The following is an 18,929-nucleotide window of genomic DNA, read 5'->3' on the forward strand; positions in this document are numbered from 1 at the left end:
CAGCCCCTACCTGCAGAGATTTGGAAGAAGGGAGGGGCTGCTGAACCTCTGCAGCCTGTTTCTACAAATAAAGTTTTATTGGAACATAGCCACAACCCATGATTTACATATAGTCTCAGCTGCAGAGCTGAGCAGTTGAGATTGAGATCCCATAGGGCAAAGCCTGAAATATTTATTCTCTGGCCCTTTATAGGAAAGCATTTGCTGACCGACACCTGCTTCATGTTTGAGAAGCCCTCCCTCCCGAGGCCTCTTGCAGAAGAGGTGCCCCCTTCCTTCTGCATGGGAGAGCTGTGGGGTAGATTTTGTGGGAAGGGGACAGTTCTAATTTCAGTGTTCTGTCCCCTTCATGCATTAATTTAACAAATATTCATTATACTGATACATGGTGCTTACTGAGTGCCCAGTTTGGACTTAAGTGCTTTGCTTGCATGTGTATTTAGTTCCCCCAACATCCCTTTGAAGTGGGTGCTGTCATCAGCATCCCCATGGTACAGGTGAGAAACTGAGGCACAGAGAACATTAGTGAGTCATGGGCGGAGCCAGGATTATGGATGCAGGGCCCATCTGACACTCTTACCCACCAGGTACCCTGCCCAGAGCAGAAACCCTGGGGTTGGGAGGACCCTGCTGCTCACAACCCGAGTGTGCTCAAGCTTGGTAGGCGCGGTCCCGGCTTCTGGTTCGAAGAGCCTGGTGGGTACCCTCACCTTCTAGAGCCTGTCAGGACAGGACAGGGGCAATGAAGGCCACTCCATGGCCTGAGCAAGTTCCTCTCTAGCCTCCAGCTCTGCTTCCCCCGCTCTAACAGGGGGCTTCTCTGTGTCCTGCACCCCAGGGTGTGAGGGTCCAAGAAGAGGGAGGGAATGAAAAGACACCTCGAGCACAGGAGGCACTACTGTGAGCTCCCTCTGCCCTGAGTGCCCCCCTCTCCACCCCACCCCACCCCCCACCCCCCGCCAGGGCTGCCTGCTTCCCTTCCCCACACTGCCTTTTCTGCAGGTGTGGTGAGGTTAAGGGGAATAGCAAGGACAGCCGGGAGGGAGAAGGCCTGCTGCATGCCAGGCTGGACTGCGTGCTCCGTGCACAAGGTCGCGTGGCCCCACTTCACTTTCGAGGGGACAAAGGCTCAAAGAGGTTGAGTAGCTTGCCTGGCCTCACCCACTGGGATTTTAACTTCAGATCTGAGTGGCCTAGAAACCTATGCCCTTTCCAGTTTGGGGTGTGGAAGGGCAGCCTGTGGGGTGTGTCGGAGAAGGACAGGAAGGCCCCAATGATGGCCCTGACGATGGCCCCGAGTCTCTGGGCTGATTCTTGGTGTGCTGACCAGGGGCTCCCATGGACCCTCTGGGACTGGAGTCACCATCCCCAGAGGCGGTGGCTCTTCTCCCTTTAGCTGATGCCACACTCTCTTCACACTGGGCCTGCTTCCTCCCCGTCTGCTAAGTTCTGCACACTCAGGCTGTGCGTGTGTGTGTGCATGTGTGTGGTGTGGTGCCAGCAGTGAGCAGAGGCATTAAGCAACCCTCACTCTCCAGGAAAGCCCAAGTAATTTCAGTTACTTCTCTATTCCTGTCACTCTGCTCCCCTCTCTTCAAACTCTTTTCCTCCTGAAGCACAAACTTAAGCCCTTGAAACTGAATGCTGACTCTCTGCCCCTCTCCCTCCCATCCTCTGGCACCTCCCAGATAGAGAGGAATGGAAATTGAATCATCATTTCTTTCCAAGCAAACAGCCCAAACATGTGGAAGCCTGGGTGTGAGCAGCAGTCTCCAGGACGCGTGGCGGCCACTCAGCCCCTCGGTGGGTTTCCTGGCGCCACACCCAGCTCAGAGGTGGCCCAGAATGTGACAGCAGGGGTCGCAGCCCTGTGTGCCCAGTGGGGCTTTAATTAATTTCCCCACATCTTTCTTCTTAATAGTAGCTAATATTTGTTGAGTACTTACTGCATGCCAGACAGAATGCTGTGAAATAGGAATACTGTCCCCGTTTTACTAAAAAAGGAAAGGTGAAGGACTTGCCCAAAGTCATAGGGCTGACAGGTGGCGACTCTGGCTGAACTGGGTCTGTGGGGGCCTTTCCTGTACCTTGTGGGTTTTAGTGACTCCTACCCACAGATACCAGTGGCTCCTCCGCTCCAGTGTGTGACAACCAAAAATGTCTCCAGATGTGGACGCCCCAGTGTGTGACAACCAAAAATGTCTCCAGATGTGGACGAATGCCCTGGGATGGGGTTCACAAAGTCACCCCCAGTTGTGAGCCACCGTCTTAGCCTGACAGTGAAAAGCAGAAGAACGAAGGGAGACGACTGGGTCCCAGATGGCGGACACTGAATCTTCTCTGCCAGCGCAGCTCTGAGAAGTTCTTCAAAGGGCTCCGGGGCCATTTCCCACTAGTTACATTCACCCCACTTGCTGGGCTCTGGGTGTGTTCAGGGGGATTGAGGCCCAGTAGAGGGGTGGGGCCAAGGTAAGAGCTCACTGTGTGCCAAGCACCCCACCTGACTTGTAGGGTTGGAGCTGGGAACAGGACCAGGTCCCCTCCTGTGGAGCTTACATCCCAGTGGGAACCAATAGCAAAGGAGTCAAAAGTAGTCTCCGACCTCGTGCTGTGCCAGGAAGGGAAAGGCAGGGAGGTGGGGATGCTGCCTGGACAGGGTGGACTCGGAAGACATGAGGGGCCAGGTGGGGTGGAGCCGGGAGCTAAGGTGCTGCTTGGGTATTAGAAGAGGCTCCTTAGGGCCTAAGGAACAGGGAGAGATGGTGGGACCTGCCTCTGGGTGGGAATCTGAGAGCCGGAACTCGTTCCCACCTGGTCCTCGGGTGGACCCAGCTTTCAGAGGGGCCGGAAGAGCCCCTGCTGAGAAATGAGTGTGTCGTTCCGTACCATCCCCCCCCCACACTGCCCAACCAGATGGCTGCAAGCCGTGCCCGCTGCTAGGGTCCAGCCCTGTCCCTCCAGCGGAGGGTTTGACATCATCTAAAGGATGTGGTGTTCTCTGCTGTGCAGAGTGGGTGACGTTTGCGTGAGCTCCGGACAGCACTTCTTTTCTTCCGAGCTTTGGTGAAGCCTGGGCCTCCCCCAGGCTGGCTGGGTCTGAAACCACTGCCCAGTTACTCATTCAGTGTGTCTGAGGGACATTAATTTTTTCCAGGGGCCTTGCCCTATTGATCCAGCAGCTAATTCCCCCAGATGACTCCTTCCCCTTGCTTTGTAGCTGGTGACAGGGTTCCTAATTGACCTGGAACTGTAGGTGCTGGCCTGAAAGAGCAGTCATGAATTGGGAGCCCCCTCCCTCCCCAACCCACCCCCCCCCCCCCCCCCCCCGCCCTCCCCAAGGGCAGCGGCCTGAGACGCCTGGTGTTCGAGTCCCTTCTTGTCCACAAGAGGGCAGCCGTAGACTCTGGTTGGAGCCTTGCCCCAGGCAGTTTTGAGGATGCCAGCTGCCAGGAGGGGGCACCTTTCTGGCATGTTCTCTGGGGAACAGTGGTAGCTGGGCCCAGGGCCCTGGCTGTGGGGGAGGCTTGGTTCTTCTTTGCAGGAAACAGCTCCAGGGATGAGGCAGCAGGGGGGCTAGGACAATGCAATGCCCCGGAAGCTGACTGTCCCTCCCTCTGTGGCCTTGACCGCGAGGTCCAAGTCTCTGGGCATCTCTCAAGAATAAGAACATGAGCTGAGTTAGCTTTTTTCCTTGGAGTGGGCAAGGGGCCATTTCTCTTTTGGGGTGTTTTTTTCTCTTCCTTCTGCCCAGCCCTGCAGAGCCCATTCTTGGTTCAGGGCTGGAAGTGCACTTAGGCCATGAGTGTTGAACCAGGTAGGTTGTATGTTTTGTGCATCTTCTTAAAAAGAATTTCTTTTTTAAATACTAAAGCAATATGTACTCATTGTACCAAAACCAAACAATAGAGAAGGGAGTGTGGTGTTTTCTAAGGGAGTTCCCAGGAGCTTGGCAGGTTGCTCAGCCTTATCTAAGCACTCTCCCCTTCTGCTGTATGTGTGTGTTTGCGTCTCTGTGTCGGCACCTGTACGCACACACGCTTCACCTTGCCAGCTAGGTGCTGAGTCGAGAAGCCACTGAGGCAGTTAAGGCTGCAGATGGCTCTGCGGAGGCACCTTAGAAAACCCAGGCTGCAGTCTGGAGTGACCCCGTGAGGGCTGGGCTCAGTCAGCAGTCGTTTTGTCCTGTTCTCGGCAGCCACCCAGGATCTGCAGTGCTGGGGGAGGGCTCTCAGGGGGGACCGAACCACTCAACAGCGAAGCCCAGGAGAACCTCTTTGGGACACGGGGAGACCTCTGAGCCCCACGGGGGAGAATGCGCTCTTCCAGCCTCTCTTCCTGCACGGCCTTTATTTATTGTTTCCGCCCCCTGCCCCCGCCCACCCCCACCTCACCAGAAAGGAAAGAGCCCCTTGCCTGGACTGTCTCAATGCCCCACAAGGACAGTGTCACAGCCTTTTTCTGGGGCTAGGGGTGAAGAGGAGAGCTTTAATTTTTAAAACTAATGGTGAGGGTCTATGACAGGAGTAAACAGCCTGCTCTCCTTTGAACTTCACCTGACTTTGTCTCTTGATTCAACCCTCCTACTCTTGGGCTCTGTCAGCCGTCTGTACTCTTCTTCATCTCCAACCAGAAACCTCTCACACAGTTTCCAGTGCCAGCCCTGAGACGGGGACTTCCGGTCAGGGTCATGTGCACTGCTATCTGTTTAGGTTCCGTTCAGCCCTAAGTTCCATGCAGTTTCTTATTCTCTGTTTCAAGTCAAATTAAAGCCCCCAAACTATTTTGTTGAGCACCTACTGTATGCAAAACACTTTGCTAAGCTCTGAAAGCATCGAGAATGTGGCGGATTTAACACACTGAGCCCCTTCGGTGCAGGGCCATGAATGAGACCCTCTTCCACTCTTTCAGTTTCTTGGATATTCCACCAGTACTTGTGAGAAGCCTGTTGAGAACAGGTCTGATGGCCAGGTACTTGGTGTGCAGTAGGCACTTTGGAAAGACTCAGGTAGTTGCGTCCTGCGAGTCCTGGAGTTCAAATGGCTGGGAGAGGAAAGTGTAACCATGCCACGTCAAAAAACAGGTGTCACCCTGGCTGGTGTGGCTCTGTGGATTGAGCATCAGCCTGCCCAACAAAAGGTTGCTGGTTCCATTCCTGGTCAGGGCACAGGCCTGGGTTGCAGGCAAGGTCCCCAGTTAGGGGAGTGCGAGAGGCAACCAGTCAGTGTATCGCTCACACATCCGTGTTTCTCTCCCTCTCTTTCTCCTTTCCTCCCCCCCTCTACAAATAAATAAATAAAGTCTTTTAAAAAATGAAAAAGAAAAACAGGAGTCTTCCACGGGGGTCTTTTTAGTTAAAGGGGAATAAAAGCTGAACATCTAGGTGCCTGCTGTAAGCCTGCCTTGCCCCTTGGGTGAGCGATAGGCTGGGGAAATGGTGGGGGCGGGTATTTATTCCACACTGATTTCCTGAGTGCCTTCTCTACCAAAGCCCACCTCACCCACCTCATCGAAAGCTGCACAAACTGAATGAGATGAAGCACTTTGAAAAATCTGTACTGCTGCCCACTGCTGACGAGGGGACCCAAGGCGCTTGCCACCTCCCTGCATGTCCCACCTGGAAGCCTCCCTAAGACGAGCTGGTTTCCTTGACCCCTCGCTGCACACACATCTTTCTTTCTGTCCCTGGCCAGCTGGGCTTTACCTGAGTTGGAATCAGTGGGGAAGCTTCCTGGCTTCCCCACCTGCCGCCTGATTCTGGGCTACGGTTTGTCTGAGGCCCTGTTAGCATATTGTTAAAAGTGGCAGCTTTGCTCAGAAAGGTCAGCGTGAGAGAGCAGAACAAAGAGATCTTTCATGCTGGTCTCTCACGAGGCTTGGAAAAGCCCCAGCTCCGCCTGGCGCGGGCAACAGTAGACCTTGGGGCGGGATTGCTCGGGCTGGGGGGAGAAACGCCCGTCTGGTTTCCCGTTTCCCCAAGGGGTGAGCCGAGGGTTGCCCCCAGCCCTTCAGAACAGGTCAGCACCAGCTGAGAGCCCCAATCTCTCCCTGTGCAGTCCAGGCCACTGGAACCTCTGATGGTTTTTCTCTATGTGCACTTAATAAAATTGGGGATTTGCCCAAAAGGTGTCTGAGGGTGATTGTTTCCTTAGCTAAAGAATTCCTGAGAGCTTATTTTGATAACCAAAATCCCTTGTAGATTTGAAAATGGTAAAAATACACAATTTTTTGGACACAGGACCTTGTTTATATGCAGTTCCAATTCTGTAATTGTGTGTACTTTGGGGGAAGCAGGGACTCCGAGAGAGAGCCTGCCCTTCTCTCAAGCCCCCGGGCAAGGCCAGCAGCACTGTTGAGTGGGGATGATGTGGAGACTGGAGATAGAGGGAGCATAGTCCTTGCCCTGGACTGGGAAGACAGGGGCACTGTCCCTCTTGGCTCTGGCCACCTGGTAGCAGCCTGGGCCAGACTGCCAAGGAGGCTGGCAGATAGCCCACAGAATGGAAAGTCACCTCCAGGTCCCAGGAGCCACCAGCCTCCTCAAGCCAGTGGGCACTGGGGCAGCCCCCACCTCCAGCCCCATCTCAGCCTGTGGCCATTTGGCCCAGCGGCTGCGGCCGAGCTGTCCAGCAGCCTGAGCTCCCAGAGCCAGCCAGTTCTGCTCCTCTGGGAGCTCGTGTGCTCTGTCCTTTTTCTGTCTCCTGGTGGTGGCCTGCTGTCCAGCTCTGGGTTCCTTCCAAAGGCGGAGGTCTCAGTGGCACTGAAGAGTTCTGCTGTAAGTTCTTCCCATCGGACTCGAGGGGGCTCCCAGTCTGTCCCTGGGTGCAGTTTGTCCACCAGGGAATCCTGTTCCACGGCCCCCAGGGGGGCGGGGGATGATGGAATGGGAAAGATGGATGCAAAGCTAGAGAATCTCCCCAGGCGCATGTCCTCTCCCTGCTTACTCATTAGCTCCTGAATGTCCATGCAAAACAATGTTGCAAGTTAAGTCGTAAGTAATATGATCCTTAGGACCCAAATTAGAAGGGGAAAAGAAAATAACTAACATTTAGTGACCCTCTACCACATGCCATGGCACGCTTGGGGCTCCTCGCACGTGCCTCTTCCTGACAGTACTAGGAGCGAATGAGGAGCCTTCCTCCGATGCATTGGGAGGCCAGGACTCAGAGGGGCTGCTTTCCTTCCCAAGGTTACATGTTTAGGATCTGGCTGCAAAACTGGGGTTTCCATGCCTGGTTGTCCCTTCTACAACCTGGCTTCGTGGCATAGAACTGGAAGGCCCTGGGGAACATCTAAACCCCACTGGTTAATGGTTCTCAAAGTCAAGTGCCCATCAGAACGCTCTGGAGACTCAATAAAACCCAAGTTGCTGGGCCCCACCCTAGAGTTTCTGGTTCAGCAGGTCTGGAGCGGGGGTAGGGGGCCTCAGAATTTGCTTTTCTCATGAGTTTCTGGGACGCTGATACTGCTGATTCAGGGACCTGAGGACTTTGAGAACCTATGGTCTAAACTAATGTCTCTCAAAGTATGGGACGAGTAGCTCTAGCAATACACAAGGCAGTTTTAAGTGATACACAAACTTTTTAAACGTGTTTCTATATTTAATGTCTGTTAGCAAAAATAAAAAATAAAAAAATAAATTTCAGGTATTTTTTTCTTAAAGATTTATTTATTTTTAGAGAGCAGGAAAGGGAGGGAGAAAGAGGGAGAAAAACATCAATGTGTGGTTGCCTCTCCCACACCCCCTACTGGGGACCTGGCTTGCAACCCAGGCACGTGCCCTGACTGGGAACAGAACCAGTGACCCTTTGATTCGCAGGCCGGCACTCAAACCACTGAACCACACCAGCCAGGGCTCGAGTATTTTTGATTAAGGTAAGATAGCTGCTGAAGTAAAAAGAAGCTATAAAGACAAGTATTACTTGTCTAGTAACGACTCTATAGTAATAAATCTGATGGTATGCGGCTAGGAGCAGAAACCGTAGATGCAATATGCGGGTAACACAAGTCTGGGAGCTGCTGGCCCAAACTACAGGCTGACTTTATAGCGCAGGAGACCGCGCATGGCCCACGGAGGTGAGCCTGCCCCTGGGCCACTCGGCCATGAGTAGCAGCGTCAGACTTGAACCGTCTCCAAGGATGCTATGGTGCCTTGTCCCACTGACCCCTCCTGTGTCTTCAGAAGCTCAGGGTGGACTAGGAAGGGTCACTGGGACTCTGACTCCACCTCACAGGTCTTCATCTTCATCCTCGGCCTCCTGAACAAGGCTCTCTCTGTGTTCTCTAATGCTGGTAGTTCGCACATTTGGAACTTGTTTTTACGAAACCAGAGGCCCCAGAAGACAGGGACTTGATCTACAAACCTGTCCTTTTATGGCTCCAGCCCCCGAAGCCCCAGGAATCTGTCTCATGTGTGGAAGTTGCAGGAGGGACTCGTGACTTCCCTGGCTGCCGCCGTTGGCTTTTTGCCCTCTGTGATCTTTCTTAACTCACTGGCCTATCAGCCTCAGCTTTCCCTTGTGTACTATGACACGGGGAAGCCCTAGAACAACTGAGAGGAGTGGTCCTCAGACACTGGCCGAGCACGTGCTGTGCGCCAGGGGCTGTGCTAGGGCTGAGCTTCCAGAGCAGACGGGAGTCTTCAGGGCACCAGGGGCCAGCATGTAGTCAGAAAATGACTGAAAAATGTCATGCTTGCTTCAGAAGAGGCATTAACAGGGTGTAAGAGTGATACAGCATGGCCAGGGGCCTGGGAAGGCTGCAAGAAGGAAGTGAGATTGGAACGGTTTTTAAAGGATACGTACGGGAAAGGCTGTTTAAGGCTGTGTGAGAAGCCTGTGCCAAGACTTGACTTAGGGAACCATGGCCGGTCACTGAGAAAGGACTCGAGCGGTGGGTGATGAGAGGGGAAGACAGACAGGAGGCAGACCCAACAGCTGAAGGCCGAGACGGGACCCTGTGAGCATCAAGGGCGCCAACAGCGGGGCCAGCCTGGGGAGGAACAAGATGACTTTTGCATGTCTGGTAGACCCTTTGAGAGACGGTGGAAGCAGTGTTTCAAACTGCAGGCCGCAGCCCATTAGTGGGCTGCAAGATCTGTTTAGTGGGCCTCGGCCCGCATGTTTCAACGCAGGGAGTAGGGGGAGACATAAAATAGAACTATTAGTGTGGATTGCAGGCAGTAGAGGCAGGTGATGTCAAGCAACTTGCTTCAGTTGTGTGTAAGGAAAATGTGTATATACCCTCGGTTGCAATGTCAAATATATATATATTTTTTACTGGGTCACAGTTTTAAACACTTGAAAATTATTTGAAGGCACAGAGGGCTGACTGGAAGAAGTGAGACTGGCAGGGTGGTTATCCAGGCCCAAGGTGACGCAGGCCAGTCTGCGCCCTGGTGGAAGGCACTGAGAGGTGAGGATGAGTTCTGGCGTTGGCCCGTCCCAGAGAGTGAAGGTGGAGGATTTGAGACTGACTGAACTCAGGAAGTCTGACGCCAGCCCAAGGCTCTTGGGCCAAAATACCATCTTGTTTGAAACACTTGGTCTTGGTCTCCTTCAGGGGAACTAGAGAGAAATATCCCCCTCTTCTTCGATGGGTGATGTCCTGGCCTTCTAGGGTCCTGGTGTTATAAGTCTGACCTCCCATTCCAATTATTGAATGTTTTCAAATAAAACTCAGGCAGGCACCTAGTGTCTGCAGGTTGGTGAGCATGTCCTTGGGGGAACAAGGCTGGGAGTGACCCTGCCTGTGCTGTCTTCCCACTAGGAACATCGTGAAAGGCATGAGAGAGCTCCGGGAGGTCCTCCGGACGGTGGAGACCAAAGCAACTCAGAACTTCAAAGTGGTAACGTGGAGGAGGCCCCAGGGCTCGGGGCTGGCTGGGGCTGGGGCTAGGGGCTGGCTGTAGCTGATTTATTCAGGGATCAAGTTCAGTGGGAGACAGCAGAAGTCCCAGCAGGCAGCCCCTGAATTAGGGATGGCAGTACGTCACGTGCATTCTTTTACTGTCCCTGTTTGTGCTCGTGGTGCACACTTTTTATCAGTCTGAGCACTTTCCCGCGAGCCTGGGAAGCACCCTCAGCACCCTTCTCATCTCAGCACTGCAGGGGCCCCTGGCCTTGAATCAGTTGGAGCCGACAGCCATCAGGTCCTAGCAAGGTGGTGGGCTAATTCTTAGGGATTTTTGACCACAGTAAATAACCTTGACTCTGCTTTGCTGCCCAATGCAGGCTTGCTTTCTTGGGCTTTCAGTCACCCCAAATCAGAGGCAGAGCTGCTTTCCACTCTGTAATTTTTGGTCAAATATGAGAAAGGTATTGGGTAGCAAGAGCTGCCTGTACCCGTGGCTTTAGGCTCTGCAGAGGCCTGTGAACATCCGAGTTGTGCCAGGCTCCACAGGCCCAGGAGAAGGGGGGAAAGCACCTCTCGTCTAGGAGAGGAAAGAGGATAAAAGACCCTCTTTTAAAAGTAGGAGCCCTCAAAAGCCAACGGGAAGGACGGGTAACTCAGTGTTGGAGGGTGCCCATGGGTGCGGAGTAGTGGGGCCCCCTGGAGGGGCACCGCTTCGAAAGGCAGGTGGATTTGGTTGGGAGGTGGGTGGAGGGCGTTCTGGCCACATCAGGGGGGAGCCGACTTGTGCCTGGGTCTGATCCTTCCTCTCTGCCAGGTAGCGGCAAAGCACCTGGCTGGGGTCCTGCTGCACTCGCTGAGTGAGGATTGCTACTGGAGCCCCCTGTCCCACCCTCTGCCTGAGTTCATGAGCAAAGAGGAGAATTCCTTCATTATGCAAGCCCTGCGGAAACCTCACCTCTATGAAGGAGACAAGTAAGCTTTGCCCGGCCTGCTGGACCACGCCTATCTCACCCCACACCCAGGGTTCGGCCCCCGCTGGGGCCCTCTCTCTGCCCCATGCTTTCCTCCAGCTGCCACCCAGCTCTCTGCCAGGCAGGCTCTTCAGGATCAGCAGGAGCTAAGTAGACTAGACAAGGCAGGTCTCAGGTGGGGGTTGGCAGGAGACTCCTATAGGGCATCCCAAGGCTGCACAAATTATTTGGGGCCTTCCTAACTGTCTTGCTTAATATCCCATCTCTCTTGTTTGTGCCAGCAATTGAAGGTGGGGTCTGTGACTGCCCAGTAGAGCTACTTGCCCCAGCCTCTTCGTGTAGTGCTGGGCTCTGGAGGGGCCATTTCTTCCTCAGGAGCATTTGCAGCACTTCCAGCCTGACCGCCCACAGCAGCCTTTCAGACCATAATTCTGGGGCATGTGACAGGCTGCAGGTGGTATCCAGTGCCTGTGAATTATGCAGGAGAGGGTTACCTTACCGGGGCTGGTGCTGACTCCAGGGCAGAAGGGCCAGTGTGGCAGGTGTGGTGGGCCAGCGGTGCTGCGTGAGGGCCGTGCTGCAGCCACACCGCCTTTTGTGTCTTGCAGCCTCTACTGCCCAAAGGACAACATTGAGGAAGCCCTCCTGCTGCTCCTCATCAGCGAGTCCATGGTAAGCTCCAGGGCCTTGCTCTACCCCATGGGGTAGGGCTGTGGGGCTCAGCACAGGCCACCAGGTCCTGACCGAGTTCCGCCTCCCAAGGACATCCTTGAAGCACGATCCGTAGGTCTGCCCTCCCCCCACGCACTCAGGGGTGAGGTGCACAAGGTTTGGGTCAGGTGCATGAGGCTGCATTTGGGAGCCTGGGTCCTGCCTCCAAATGAGTAAAGACTGAGCTGACAAGTCCCCACCCACCTCTTCTGGGATTACAAGGAATGGTAATCAGCAGGTCGGCAGTGTGTGTGACACAGCCTGTGCTGGGTCTGGGGCTGCGTACTGGGGTGGAAGGATCTCACACCCCCAGTGGACATGGCCTAGGCTCAGGTTCCAGCTCTGCCACTCTCTCGCTGAGGGCCCTCCACAAGCCACCTATCCCCTCCGAGCCTCAGTTTCCTCACCTATGCAATGATAGTCACTCCCAGAGTAAGTGCGCCTGTGAAAGGAACTCACTTGTTTGCGAAAGTATTTATCGAGCCCCATCTACTTTGTGGCAGGCCGTGTGCTAGATGCCAGAGCTGCAGCAGCAAACAAAACGGAGAACAATCGCCGCCCTCCTGGAACGTACATTCTAGTGAGGGGTGGGGAATAAATTCACTAGCTGCTCAATTGTCCCAGGTGTCAGTGTCTGTGTGCCATGGCAAAGAATGCATTTGGGGGGAAAGATGGGCCGGGCAGAGCACGTGTAAAGTGCTCTTTAGATTTTTTTATGAGGTCATCTCCCCTGGCCTGGGCAGGGAGACACGCGCACATGAGCACACACACAGGCCTGGGCCTGGGAGGCTCAGCAGAGAAGAGAGGTGTGGTTGGGGGGTCCGGGAAGTGGTGAGGTGATGGGTGCCCTGCACTGGTCTGGTTGGGGGGATGCAGGGGAGGGCAGGAGCAGCAGAGGCCAGTTGTGGAGGTGCCATCAATACAGCGTGATGTAGGGGAGTCCTCTGACTGAGGGGCCTCTCGGAGCTTGTGAGCTGGGGACCCCCAGATTGAGAACTAAATTTTTTTAAATGATGCATCTCATAGCAGTGCGTGGAAATGAAGTTTAAAAATCTAAGACCTCCTGAGATGGATCCTTGAGCAGCCTGATACGAATGTTCCTTGGGATACCCGGGACCATGCGATGCCGGGGCTGGTTTACAGGACTTTGGTCAGTGGTTCCCTTCGGCTCAACAGGTCCTCCGGCAGAAGGAGGGATGCTGGGCTAGGGGGCAAGGGAGTGTGTCCTTCCTCAGCCAGCTCCATTCGGATTCGAGAGTTCTGGCGGAGGGGTGTGGGCATTTGGATATGTGGGTGTCTGAGTGCCACCTGGCCAGGGTGCAGTCCTGAAAGGGTTGCAGGGTGTGGGCTTGTGAGGGGGGAAGCGGTTGCTGCGTGGAGGGGACACCTAGCTGCTTAGCCTGATGTGACGATGGCAGTACCAAGTGCCAGACCTGAGTTTCGTTGGAGAACAGTACGCTTTCCACGGAAGAAGGACCCTCACTCTCACCGCAGACTGAACCCCAGTTTCTACTTAGGGAATGTCAGACATAGACCAGTCCCCGCTGGGTCCCCTCCACACCCCTCAGTTAGCCATCTCACCCCCTACTCGCTCAGACGAGGTTGGACCGAAGTCATCTGTCTCAGGAACCATGGCTCACTGTCATCACCTTCCTGTGCTGAGGGTTACAGGGTGGTCCACAGGTGGGAGGTCAAAGGAAGACAGGAACAGTTCTCGGGTCCTTCTCTGCCAGGTTCCAAGCTGATCCGCACAGAGGCAGCTCTGTGTTGGCCCTAGGAAAACTACCGGTCTCACGTGGTTCAGTGTGATAGTTATGTTCCTGGCTCACAGATGAGATGAGTAAGGTCCATAACAGGTACGTGTCTTGGTCAAGGTCACATTGTTAGAATCCTTGCAACCATGATTCCAATCACATCTGTTTCCCTAAATAGCTTCCAAAGCATAGGCTGGGATCAAAGCTGGGCTCTGTCTCCCCACAAATTTTCTGTGGCCTCTGTTTGACTTGGCTGCCCAGGACCAGAGTTCAGATGCTTTTCCATTAAGGTTATTCCTCCCCAAACCCTCAAGCTGCCCTAAAACAAAACAAAGAATGTCTTTTGCTAAAAGGTGGCCCACACTTGGAGCCAAGATGAGTTTTCCTGAATGTGTGGTTTCCCTCCACACAGCTCTTTCCCTTCTTTATGAGACTGTGTGGCTGACTGGCCTGCTCAGGAGACTCAGAGGGTCCAGGCCTGCAGGCCAGGTGGGGTCCTGGGAATTCCCTGCAGCAGGCAAAGCACCTGTTGGGTGCACCACGCTGGGAGGAGGCACCTCTCCCAGGGCTGCCTGGCTGGCTGGCTTCCTCTTCCTCACACCCAACCTGACACACATGTAGAAACTTTAGCAGTCTGGGGGAGAGCTTTGGCAATGGACTTAGCTTTGGTGTCTCATCTACAGAGGGCTTTCCGCCCGGGATCTGGCTGTGGCGGCTGTGGCTCAGAGTGCTTTCTCAGAGTGACCAGGCCGCTTCTGCCTTCTCTCTTGTACTTGTTGCCCACCCTCCTTCCCTGTGGTCACATTCTCAGGCAGGTGTGGGCGTCACTGTGTGAGCCTCCCGGGCTCCTGCTCTGACCCCTCCGGTGAACCAAGGTTCAGTCTGGCCTCCATGTATCTGTAGGGTTTTCCTCACCTCCCTTAATGCTGGCTGGGTTTGCATGCAGATGATGGGGAGGAACCTCTAGCACAGCAGTGGGCTGCTGTGGCTGCTACTTGGATTCCCCTCATACCTGCAGAATTCATTAGACTGCGGTGAAAGCTCTTTCAGCACAGCCAGCCCGGGAGGTGTCATCCTAGCCTCCAGGATCTCTCAGGCAGCTGCTCCAAGAAGGGGTGTTTGCATGCCTCCTGCGCACGGCAGCCCCTGTTTTGTGGTTTGGAGCTCAGAGGAGTAGCCTGCACGGGGTCTGTGTGTGGGGCTGGTGCCTGGGATATGGTGTTTGTTATGGGCTGACTGAGTGTGATCAGAATGAATGAGTTCTTGTCTTCCAAGAGGTAAATAGACATCTTACAAGTGCTTCCGCAGAAATGCAAGGGACGTGAGCTGTAACTGGTTGAAGATTTGTATTTTGGATTCAGTTTTGAGTCTTTGGAGCCAAAAGAGCATTTTAAAATCCACTCCCCCACGCAGCCATCTCTCATCCGCCCAGTCCTGTGTGACCAGGACACCAGGCCGTGCTCAGCACTAGAAACGCAGTTGTGAGCAGCTCAGTCGGACCCTGTCCCACCTGTGCTCCCAGCTGGCGGAGTGTGTGTCCGGAGCCGTGGAGGGAATCCTGGCCCTTCAATCAGATGGAATTAACTCCAGTCTTCTAAAGCCCAAATGCATAGTCTCAGTTTTGAAAGAACCATGTGTCAAAACTGGCTTGATTTTTCTCGAACAATTGGGAAACCAGGGGGTATGGGAACCTTGGCCGTTTCTAAAATCCTGATCTAGGGCATAAAACTATGTGTGACAGCAAAGTGAGTCCTTGGGTCCCTGTTCATCAGCTGCTGGAAAGGTTGCTGCTGCTGTCAGGTTCTTGGGAACCGAAAGGGCAGCAAAGCCTGGTGGGGAGTGATGGGGGGCGGACCTTACAAACTCATTTTTGGCCACACCCAACGTCAGGCGTCGGCGACTTGAATCTTGAACTTGCCGTTCATAGCCTCCATGGCCTGAGTAAGTTTCTTACCTTCCTGATCCTCAGGTTTCTCACCTGTAAAGTGGGGCTAAGAAGGCCTCTTTTGCAGGGATCTGAGCAGATTAAGAAAATGAACATGAAAGTACCCAGGACATCGGGGGTGTCCAACACGTGTCTGTTTTATACTTGGTTTGACTTAGTCATTTTAGAAAACGTTTGGGTTCGGATCTGGTTGGGAGAAAAATTGGTTTGAGGATACCATTTGGTTTAAAAAAATAAGTAAGTGAAGTGCTTCCTGGGCTTGATTCCATGTGGGACTCAGCAGAAGAGCACAGACTGTTCCAGCTCTTGGCACCTGCTTTGCTCTCACACGAGGCCCGGCTCTGCGACGGGAAAGGGTCTGATCACACTGCCAGCTCAGAACACTCAGTTCAGTGCGGGGAGAGCCTCTCACCCTAGCTGGCAGGAAGAGCTGTGATTTCTGCGGCAGGAGCCTGATGCAGCTGGCGTGGGCCTGGCCCGGGGCCTTGGGAGATGGGACACGTCACAGGGCATGTTATTTCTTGGCTCTGGATAGGAAGCTCGAAAGCCAGTGGTAATTATGTCTTCCACTGGGGGACAACAGCCTAAGTGGGACATGACAGCGTCCTCCGAGGAGGGGCAGGTGCCATGCACAGATGCTTCCGGAAGACTCCTTTCTGGGGCAACTGCCGTGGGGTGTCAGCAGAAGGCCCTGAGGCTGGGTCCTTGGCCAATAGAGAGGCTGTGTCTGAGAACAGGGCTGAGTGGGACCCTGGCCACATTGTCCAAGGCCCTTGTTCTCTGCAGAGGAGCAGAGGTTGGGAAAGCCTGGCCTTGGATTTTGCTTGGGTTCTTCCATAAGCAGAGACATGCCAGGCTCTCTGAGGAACTGGCCGAGCTTACTGGGCACTTTCTCAGAGGCACCTGGAGGCTAGGAGAGAGCCAGGGAGTGAAGCCAAAAGTCCAGGCTCTGATCTGAGTCCCAGCCATCTGTCTATATGCCTTGGGGCGCCTCCCTGGCCCCCCGGGTCTCAGCCTTCTCGTCTGTAAAATAGGACAGTAGTACATGAGAAAGGCATGGTGAGAATTAAGAGAAGCCACTTACAAAGTGTCCACAGGTTCATTCCCTTTCTTCCTCCTACCCTGTTTGTGCCCAGGGTTAGAGAGGAGAGACAGGGCTGGACAGAAGAGAAGGTTATTACTCTCTGGCCAGTGGAGGCTGGCAGAGGAGGAACACCGGGTAGCAGAAGCTGCCCTGAACTGGCTTAGTCTGAACTCCCGGGACCTTCCAGGGCTCAGTTTCCCCATCTGTGAAGGGCCCACAGTAATTTCATCCTTCCCGTCCGTGGTGTCACCGTGAGGCCAGATGAGGTGATGGGCATGAAAATTCAGCTCCTAAAAGGTTATGCGTGTCACACACAGAAGGGATGGCTGTTTGAATAGGAGTTGCCTGCCTTACCTTTCACAGGGGCTGGCCCACGCGGGGAAATGCACAGTCCCTCATGGACCTTCTTGTAAGGGCCGTGTTTGCTTCCTGGGTGTTTGTCCAGAGACCTGATGTGTTTCGCGCTGGCCACGATCATGGGACATAGCAGCACGGTTGTTTGACTTTGTCTCTTCTGACCTGCCGGAAGGCCTAGGGTGAATGTCCTTTAGTCTGGGGGAGGCTACCCCTGAAGGGACAGGCAGAGCATCCAAAACTAGGAGCAGGGACAGTCCCATGAACCCTGCCCGGGATTAAATGCAAGGGTTAAAAAAGAGCTGGGCGTCCCCAGAGGCTGGAGGCCTGGGAGTGGGCCTAGGGGTTATGCAGGGAGAAACCAGGGGAGGATATTCTGCCATGATTCCAAGACTAGTAAGGACCACGATGGTGAGAAAAAAATTGAATGTCCATATTGCTTTAAGGGTCACAGGCGCATTCACATTTGTCACTGCATTTGATCTGGAGGATTTTCTAGTGAGACCATTTAAATGGCAGAAGGAAAAGAGTATGACTGGGACTAGCTCAAGGCAAGTTCCTGATGGAGCTGGGAGCACTGTGGGACTTTAATGGTGGTGAGCCCAGGGAAGGAAGGAGCAGAACAGCTGGGATGCCCTGGGCAGGGACTGCAAGCCCTCAAGAGTGTCTGGGGCCTTGTCCTCTGAGGCTTGCTCTGGCCCCTGAGCTGTGCACAAATCTGATCCTGTTGCTCCCCCAACAGCTTAGGCTTCCTTCTTTCTGCCCCATTTCCCCTACCCCGCCCTGTTGCCATGGTTACATACACAGGCCAAGCCCAGCAAGCACTGGAGCATTTCGCATTTCACCGCAGCCCTGCCCCGGAGCCATAGTAACCAGGCAAACTTCTGCTTTCGGCTTTCCTTTGGGGAACCAGGCTTCCTTCCTGGCACAGGCCTCCTGTCCTGAGGACCCCTGGGAAGGTGCTCTCTGCTGAGGAGATGCTGCCGCAACCCCCTCTTCTGTTCCTGTTCTTATGACCTAATTCCTTCCCAGTGTGCTAGAAATCCACCCCTCCCTCCAACCAGGCCCACATTAGGAGACACTGTGTTCTTAAAGGTCAAGGTCTAGGGCGGACAGGAGGAAGTTCCCACACTCGGGCCAGAAATGTTTCTCTCTCAAATATCACTCATTCCACACACATGAACCAAGGAAGGTGCTTTGTGTGAGCCTGTACTGGGCCTGGGAGTCTAAAGAAATGTCCCTGCCCCAAGAACTGGGGAACCAGTTGGACATGTGAGGGTCGCAGTGGGTACCCAGTATTAGGGTAGGACAAGGGGGTCCAGCCTCGCCTGGCGAGATAAGTCAGGGGTGTCACTGAGGGCACGGATACCCTCGCTGAGTGGTGAGGAGGCAGCAGGCATCCAAGGTGACAGAGGGAACAATGATAGGCTGTGGGGGACATAGGGAGCCGCAGAGTGAGGATAGAGAGCTGCAGGGGATGTCCGCTTTGGGGCTGTGAGGACTTTGACTTTATCCTGGGGCAGTCTGGAGGGTGTTGGGAGCTGGGCTGTGGCAGGGGCTACTCTTCAGGGACAGTCCAACCAGAGCTGAGGCCTTTGTTGATGGCTTGCTGCTCACCTACCCTGAACGAGACTGGTCTGCATGGGCAGGACCCCAGATCCAAGATGTGCCCTGCCAGACCTCTCCCTCCGCCCCACAGAAAAGCCGCCCCACTCCCTCTCCCTCAGGACCGCTCTCCCGCCAGACTTCTAGCTCAGATTCCACTCAGCACATGCCCATGTGCTGCTGCTGAGGGTGGGGACCGTGTCTCCCATCCTCTCATTCCCTAACACCCCGTACCCCGAATGCTGCCTCGTGGAAGCCGCCTCTCCACCCCATCCTGGGCAGCCGGAGCTGGGGAGCTGTTGGAGGTGAAGGCTGGAGGTGGGGGAGTAGGAAGGAACATGGCCGGGCATAGAGCAGGTTCTGGAGTTTTGTGTTCCTACTCAGCTCGGTGAAACAGCTCCTGCCAAGCATCTCCTTAAGATTTCTTCTCCCTTCCTGCTGGTGCCTGTGTGGGTGGATTTCACCAGGAAGGAGGGGGTTTCTCTGGCACTTTCCCTCTCCATGCCTCTCCCTTAACCCTTTCGAGCTCCTGACCTGCTCTTGTTTACCAGGCTGGCACCAGTGCTCAGCCCTTCTGGGGGTCTCCTGGCCTCCCATGCCCTCTCCTAGGGCTGGTCCATGTCCATGATGGTGGCGGGCAGCTCTTGCCTATT

The 18,929-nt window shown here is 54.4% G+C and overlaps 1 protein-coding gene across 1 annotated transcript in view; it reads left to right on the plus strand.

Moving 5' to 3' along the window:
• TTC7A (tetratricopeptide repeat domain 7A) overlaps nucleotides 1-18,929 on the plus strand; it is a 113,646-nt gene that overhangs the window by 34,298 nt on the left and 60,419 nt on the right. Inside the window, exons 6-8 of the mRNA XM_024552841.4 lie at nucleotides 9,766-9,844; nucleotides 10,667-10,824; nucleotides 11,432-11,495. Coding sequence (XP_024408609.2) covers nucleotides 9,766-9,844; nucleotides 10,667-10,824; nucleotides 11,432-11,495 — 301 coding nt within the window. The remainder of the gene's footprint in view (nucleotides 1-9,765; nucleotides 9,845-10,666; nucleotides 10,825-11,431; nucleotides 11,496-18,929) is intronic.

This window comes from Desmodus rotundus, chromosome 5 (genome assembly GCF_022682495.2).
Source record: "Desmodus rotundus isolate HL8 chromosome 5, HLdesRot8A.1, whole genome shotgun sequence".
NCBI lineage: Eukaryota > Metazoa > Chordata > Mammalia > Chiroptera > Phyllostomidae > Desmodus > Desmodus rotundus.